Genomic DNA, 7702 nt, shown 5'->3' on the forward strand with positions numbered 1-7702 from the left:
GATACTGCGTGAGCACTGGTGTAGCCCCCACACGCATCTGCAGAAGAGAACGGAGGGCGCCCTTGCAGGGGCTGCGGAACTACAGCTGACAGGGTCTTGCTGGCCCTTGGGATACCACCCCCTAGCAAAAGGGACGTGCTAGAAACCACTTTTGGTAGTATTTCCAGGACCTCTGAGAGGGAGGGGCAGAACATAGCTAGATGTGTTGGACAGAGGGACACCTCCATGATCTTGTATGCACTGTCTGTGACTATAGGCTACCACAGACTTTCCTGAGATACGACAGGTGAGAAGCAGCCCTGGACGTCTGTGTATCAGCTTTGAGGGACACTTAATTTCTCAAATTCCCTTTCATGGGAGGGAAGTTTGTGGGAAGGTCTTGCTCTAGGTATGTGGGCATCATTTCCTCTAAATTGGACTGATAGTCTGGGGAAGCAGTTTGTCAAGCAAGATGACCCATGGCACCAGAAACTGTGGAGGTTTGCCAACGGTACAGCAATGTCAGTGCCTGAGAAGGATTCTAACTTGTGGCCAAACTATGCCCTGAACTGTTTCTAGAATGGCAGCTCCCTGGGGGGCAGAACATATATGAAGAGTATGCAAGTGGACGGGGCCGCTCTCAGGAAGGCATCTGCGGCTTCGGAGCCCGAGTGCCTCTGTGGCTATGGACACCTACCCAGCAACACTTAGACTGGAACTGGTTATGTGAGAGTGGCATGGGATAAGTGACTAACCATGCATCAAAAGAGGAAAAAATGCATGTGTTAATATAAGAGAAGCTGTTGAGTGGGCAGTGCAGAGAGGGAGAGAGAATGGCCCCTGGCAAAGAAGGTACAAGTGGAAAAAGGGATCACTTTCAGTGGAAATTCAGCCTGCGTGAGAAGTTGTATGGTGTGCTGGAATTCTTCTCTGAGTGAGGTTAAAGTGGAAGAGAAAGAAGGGGGGAGGGAGGGAGTGTTGCTTAAAGACTCCTAGAAAATAGTTTAAGGTCATGAACAAGTAACCGGAAGTCCAGCTCAGGCTTTAAGTGGGGGGTGGGTGTGTGGCTCACCTCATGGCCACGTCTGTCACTAAAAAGGCTTGAGGATATGGATTGTCAAGCCCCTCCCCTGTCAGAGGCTCACCAGGGTCCTTAAAGAATCTGTGCCTGTTATTCTGGACAAGTGCAGAGGAGATAACAAAGCCGGTCAGCCATAACACCAGGCAAACTGTCCTCTGCTGCTGAGAAACACCTAGAGTAAGTGACAGACAAAACCCCTGATTCGAGTATCCTCAGCCTCTCAGTATCTCTGGTCTTCTAAGGAGACACCGTTCATTGACAGCTGGGGCACCTTGAACCTGTGCAGATCAGGAATACGAGTGACAGAATTAAAGGAATTGGAGCAAGCTTTATGTTCAAAGGACAAGGAGTCTCTTCTTGCAGAAGAAAGAATGCATCCAAGATGTGAAAGAAGCAGAGGAGGGGGAGAGTGAAGGCTAGGGTTGTGAGAAAGTTTGGGGGTGTTTGGGGAGAAAGCAGAGAGACTGGTGGCAACAGTCATGCTATCGTGTGTGATAAAGAGAAAAGGAGGGTGTGTGTATCCAGGGTTTAATATTCAAATAGCACTTGCTTTACTGTTTATTACTAATTTTAAAAAAGAGAGAGAGGAGGGAAGGGAAGTTTAAGATGTTTTGCTCTGTTCTACGAATATGAATAAACCCCTTTAGAGTTTGCCCAGAGATTTTAATAAAAATCGAAATTGCTTTTTAATTATTTTTGGCTATCGGATATATTTCTTTTGAATGTGCTATCATGCTGAGATGGGCCACCAGGCACTTTAGCTTCATAAAAGTTACATTCTGGGAGTTATTGCCTGGGATTTGGGGCGTAATGTGCAGCAGTCAGCTGTATCTTGATTTCGATCATCGTCCTAGGCTTGAGTTAAGCAAACATCTTCATTAGGACTGTTGGATATTTAGTGCAAAAGATATACCAGCCATATAAAATGGAGGCTGAGATAAACTAAATGCCACACAGAATAAAATAGCAGGGACTCTTCGGAATCAAAATTTCAGGGAGGGGAGCGGCTGTGGCTCAAGAGGTTGAGTGCCTGCTTCCCACAACAGGTCCCAGGTTTGGTGCCTCCTACAAACATACAAACAAACAAAAAACAAATGAAAAAACCAACTTGGGGGAGCTGATGAGGCGCAGTAGCTGAGTGCTGGCTTCCCTCAGAGGAGGTGCGGGGTTCACTCCCTGGCCCCGGTAACCCAAAAAAAAAAAAAAAAAAACTTTGGCCCTGGGTGTACCTGATGGAGACCTGCTGTATCCAATCTGGAGTTTCTTCCCTCCCAGCCCCATAACCCAGCCAGCTGACTGAAGCTCTTCTTTCCGCATTTTTCAGAGACTAGACCCTGCTCCTATTTTCCCCAGTCTCATTTTCACACAGAATTCCTGACATGATCTGGTTTTGTATCTGACACACCAATCATCTCCTCCCTTGATGTACAAAAGTCTTGCTACTGGTCGGTTCCCAGTTCCCACCTACCCTTGGCTCTCAAACGTCTGACCTGGGACTTGATGGGATTGGCCACACCCCTTGATCTCTGTATCTGTTTCCCATGTTCTTGCTTACTTCTCCAATCCTTTCCCCTCCCTCTCGGCTCAGGCCCCTGTACTCTCAGCGGACTTCAAGGCCAGTGCCTCTGGGCAGCATGATGTACCTTATGCGGACAGCCTTGGCATACCTGGTATCCCCAGCAATAGTGGCAAACGGCCTTGCATGGTGGCAGAGCCCAGCCCTTACTCTGTGGAGGCTATAATGCAGGGCTAACGGACTGCTAAAATAGGAGGCCCCATAATGAGAACAGGGCCATTACTCGCAGGTAGAAGGGACGAGGGGGCTGGCAAGATGAAATCCTCCTCGTGAAAAGCAGGCCAAGAGATGGGAAGTGACAGATGCAGGCAAAAAGCCTGGAAGTCATGCCAGCCTTTTCTGGCTAGAGCACAGCTCTCCTAGGAAGGGTTGAACAGCCGGGCTGATTCTGTAAGCTCTTAGAACAAGCTTGCTGTAATGTGACCAGAAACTGTGTTGTGTGAGCTCAGCTCTTTTTATGTGCCTTGTCTCTGTTTCTAGGTCTACAGTTTCTTTTTTTCCTTTCTGTAAAGTCTTTTTGTAAATACCAGGCCACTGCAGCTGTACGTAGGGAAATCAAGGAAAACACTTCTATCCTCTCCTGAGCCAGTGCTTTTGGAACAGGGGAGGTAGCAGGGATAACCAAGGTGAGAGTGCTTCCACTTTGTGAAATGAATGAAGAAAGAAAAGAAGCACATAGGATTGACTCATTAGTTTTAGAAAGCACATACTGTGGGTTTTTTGTTTGTTCATATTTTAGGGGGTGTATATTAGGGGGTCTCTGTGTACCACTCCCCATGCCCCGACCTCCACCCGGCTTCATGTTAGAGAACCCAACCAGGGAAAGCCGAGGCTCTCATTGAACTGGCACACAAAACTCACCCACAGCTTATCCCCTGATAGTTTGTTTCTCCTCCCCACATTTACTAGTTCTTGTGAAATTCATTTTTGGTTTCTGACCACTTGGCTTCTCCAGCTTACTAGGGTCACTATTTATTAGTTTGCTGCTGTCCAGGTGCTCTCTTTTCCTATCTGGTGTCATCTGTAAATATACTAAATACAATTTTTCTTCCTTCACCTCTCCCATTCTGCCCCTCAAGTAGTGTCACAAAAGTTGGGACACTGAGAGTCCATTTGTCATGGGCACTGGGTGTGTGTGTGGGGGGTGGAATTACCCTCACATACAGTCCCCCCACCCCACCATTGTCAAGTTTCCCCCTTCACCAGTGAGCCGACGCCAGTGTTACTCAGAATTAGAAATAGGATTATAGATTGCCCACAGATCTGGAAAATGTGGGTCAGGAATCCACAGAGTCGGGAAACTGATTTAGCCCTGGTCTCTGAATTAATAGCAGCAGAACCCAATCTTGAATCCAGGTCTCAAAACAAAACAAAACAAAAAAAAAATCCACGACTTGCTGGCTGGAGAGTTGTGGGCGAGGGAATGGGAGACATACTGGTTAAGTATTCATCAAATCTATTGAGCATCAGTTTACTATGTACCAGACACTATCATAGGTGTTGGGGATTCAGTGATGAAGTAAAAAAGAAAAAAAAAAAAAGAAGAAAAAAATCTTATGGAGCGTGCATTCTCAAAACCTAAATGCTTTGCCTCGCTATCCTGGCAAATCCCCCCGTGACCGGGATCGAGTGACTGGGTCCCTTGTGGAGGGAATGCCACCCTTTCTCAGCTTGTGCCTTCTACAGCGAAGTGGGCTGATTTCCTGCAGCAACCTCCGCAGGCGCCCCCACCCCCACGGCGTCCCTGCGCCGCTGAGGCCCGGCGGGGCCCATCCCGGGGCGCCGCGGAGCACCGGAGCTGGGCCTGTGAGCGCGGCCTGCCTACCCGCTCCGCTTCCCTGCGGACGTCTGCGGACAGAGCGGCTCGAGCGCCGTTCCTCCGAGAAAGGCGGACCCGCGGGTGGGAGGCCGGGGAGGCCGCCGCGCTCAGGGCCTGACGCCCGGCTGCAGACGGGGCTCCCTCCCGGGCTCGGGGTGCGCGCAGCGACCTCGCTCGCGCTCCTCACTGACCCTCGCGGCCACACGCGCTCTCCGCCCTCGGCGAGGCCACTGCGGCGTCGCCTCCGCTCGCGCCCCGCCCGCCGGCTCGGGCTCGGGAGCCCCGCGGCAGCCGCCCCGCCAGCCTCTCCTCTTTCTTCCCCACTTCCTAGTTGCCATGGAGACACACGTCACTTACGTGCCCTGCGTCGCCTTGGAAACAGAGGCGCATCGGCGGCGCCGCGGGGAGCCTCGCCCCTGCCGCTCCAACCTCGCTCGCGGGCGCTGCGCGTTCATGGCGCGGGGGAGCCCCGACCCGGACGCGCCGCCGGCCTCGGCCTCCGCTCGGGACCCTCGGCCAGCGCCCCTGTGACCCGGGCACCCGGTGGGCACTCGCTGCTCGTGGCGCCCCCGGCGCGGTGCTGCCTCGGGCGCAGCCCGGGAGGCGAGGCAGGGCAGGGTGCTTCCGCCCCGGGGCGAGCCCGAGGGACGCCGGCCCTGGACCCTCGGGGTCCTCGTCCCGCCGCCTCCGCCCGGCCCCTCCGGTCCCCGCCCGCGCCCTCCGCCCGGGACTCGTCTCCGCACGTCGGCTCCCCGCCCCGCTCCGGAGCCTCCCCATCCCTGGCCTCCACCTCGCACCCTCCGGGGACCCCTCCCCGACCCCGCTCCGCAGGCCAGGCCGGACCGGACCCGGAGGCGCCGCCGCCCGCTTCTGCCACTCAATGGAGGACGGTCTGCTGGAGATCATGACCAAGGACGGCGGCGACCTGCCGGCGCCCCTGGAGGTGTCCACCGTGCCGGCGGTGGGGGACGTGATCTCGGGGGAGTACAACGGCGGCATGAAGGAGCTGATGGAGCACCTCAAGGCCCAGCTGCAGGCGCTGTTTGAGGACGTGAGGGCCATGCGGGGGGCCCTGGACGAGCAGGCCTCGCATATCCAGGTGCTCTCGGACGACGTGTGCGCCAACCAGCGGGCCATCGTCTCCATGTGCCAGATTATGACCACCGCGCCCCGCCAGGGCGGCCTGGGCGTGGTCGGCAGCAAGGGGAGCTTCCCAGGCGCCCCCCAAGAGCCGGAGACCCCTTCGCCTGGGACTGGAGACAGCGGTCTGCTGGGTCGCGATCCCGAGGACGAGGAGGACGAGGAGGCGAAGGAGGTGTCGGGCCCCGCCACACCCATCAGTCACTGTGAGCGCCCCAAGAGCCCCTGTGCTGATCTCGCGGGGGACGGGCCACTTGTGGAGCCCCTGGATCTGCCCGACATCACCCTGCTGCAGCTGGAGGGCGAGGCCGCCCTGTGAGGGAACTCCGCGTGGGCACTCCCTTCCCGGGCTGGTCTTGGGTTTCCCGGTGCATGACGCGAGGGGATTGAACGGCGCGGTGCAGCAGGCTTCCCTCCGACGGCTGCTCGCGTTGGGCAGACCGAGAGAGACTCCCCCGAGGAAGGATCTGTAGGGTGAAGACTTTGGGAGCGTCAGGGATTCTTTCTGCCCAACTGAGACTTTGCAAACGGCGGAAAGGTGACGTTCCGGGAGAAGAAGCACCCCTCCGTCTCTGGACTTCCATCCATCCCCTACCCTCCCCTAGCCCCCTCCCCGGCCAACTGGAGAACTCCTGATATGTAAATAAAATTATGCTTTTTCTATTCTGAAAAAGGACTTATCTAGGACAATGGCGATCTCTAAAGATTTACCTAGAAATTAAGGAATTGGGGTATTCTGTTCTGGCAACAGGAAATTCACCCTTCTTGCTGAAACCCAAGACATTCCGTGCTCCGCAGAAGCCTCTCCCCCTCACAGATCTCTGCGCCTGCTGATTGGTAAAGGAAGCTTGTGGAGGGAACTGCAGCCCTAGGAATCTGGGTGAATGGGGTTCCAAGGGCCCCTGGGCTGGGAGGAGCTGGCTATGAATGTGCATGAAGACAGAATAGCTCAACCTCTAGGATTTTTGCATGCAGAGCGGATCCTGCCCTGTCACTGACTTCATCTGGGATTGCTTTTCCGCTCATTGGGGCTTAGAGAACAAAGAGCCCAGCTCACAGGCAGAGACTTGGGATGCTCAGCCACAGCTCTTAGGGGACATTTGAGGGACTCTTGGGGGCTGCAGTCAAAAGCTGGTCTCCCTTCTGGCTACTCCCGCTTCACTTCAGTTCCTTTTCCTGCCACACGTCCCTGCCCGCTGCCGCTGGGTGTTGCGTCCATGATGTCTTGTGTGTTACGTGTGTCCACTCGTGTAGTAGCGTGTGAGCCCTGAGGGGCAGGGCTTATGGCTCTGGTGTTAGGTTCAGGGGTCGCAGAAACTTCTGTGAGCCCCAAGCTATCATGGCGCTTCCCCCCCCCCCCAAACAGGGCATGGAGCATGTGGCTGTCCTGAGGGTCCTTAACTGATGTGCCTCCCTCCCACCTCCTCAAATGGTGATTTGTGTGCCCAGCCCCCTCCTCCGTGTATTCCTTCTCAGTGCTTTCCTTGGTGTTAACCTTAATAAAGAGGCGTCATCTCCCCTCCTTGCTGCCTGGTACTAGGGGGATATCAAGGTGAGGCTTCCGGGTGTGGGCCAGCGCTTAGTGGGCCCAGCAGGCACTCTGCCTTCCCTCTTCTCTCCTTGCCTCCAGTTTCCAGGAATTCACCGACCCGGGTCAGGCCCGACGCTTCCACCTTTGCCTCTTTCCTTTTTGTTCTGGGCCCTAAACTAACGAGGATTATTAGTAGCCAGAACTCAAGATGTACTAGAGACTTCTTTTCAGTGAAGTACCTGGTTCCTGGGAGATGATTTCCAAGTCCGGGTCCTAGACTGGCAGGCGTGACACCTGTTCCACGGAAGGGCTAGGGAGAGGATATTGTTTGGGAGGGTTTGCCCGGGATTTCTGGGAGGTAGTGACACGCCACAAAGGAGAAACCACAGTAAGTGCCACAGGCCTCTAGTGGAGAATGCTTGTTAGGGATTCCCCAGGGAATTTAGGCATCAACTCTAGCTGGCTCCCCTGAGCAATGGATATTTCTGGAGGCTGCCCTGGAACAAAATTCCTGAGTCTGTGGTAGGGATATGTGTGTGCGCTCCAGCTTCGGTCGCTGCGGGAAGTGGAAGGAGC

The 7702-nt window shown here is 54.7% G+C and overlaps 1 protein-coding gene across 1 annotated transcript; it reads left to right on the forward strand.

Annotated features, from left to right (window-relative positions):
* Positions 1 to 4849: 4849 nt before the first annotated feature.
* Positions 4850 to 7117, forward strand: CCDC184 (coiled-coil domain containing 184). Its single transcript, XM_004470396.5, has one exon. It carries the CDS (start codon positions 5336 to 5338, stop codon positions 5912 to 5914), a length of 579 nt encoding a protein of 192 aa, XP_004470453.1. The 5' UTR covers positions 4850 to 5335; the 3' UTR covers positions 5915 to 7117.
* The last annotated feature ends 585 nt before the right edge of the window (positions 7118 to 7702 follow it).

Source organism: Dasypus novemcinctus, chromosome 12 (genome assembly GCF_030445035.2).
Source record: "Dasypus novemcinctus isolate mDasNov1 chromosome 12, mDasNov1.1.hap2, whole genome shotgun sequence".
Taxonomy (NCBI): Eukaryota; Metazoa; Chordata; class Mammalia; order Cingulata; family Dasypodidae; genus Dasypus; species Dasypus novemcinctus.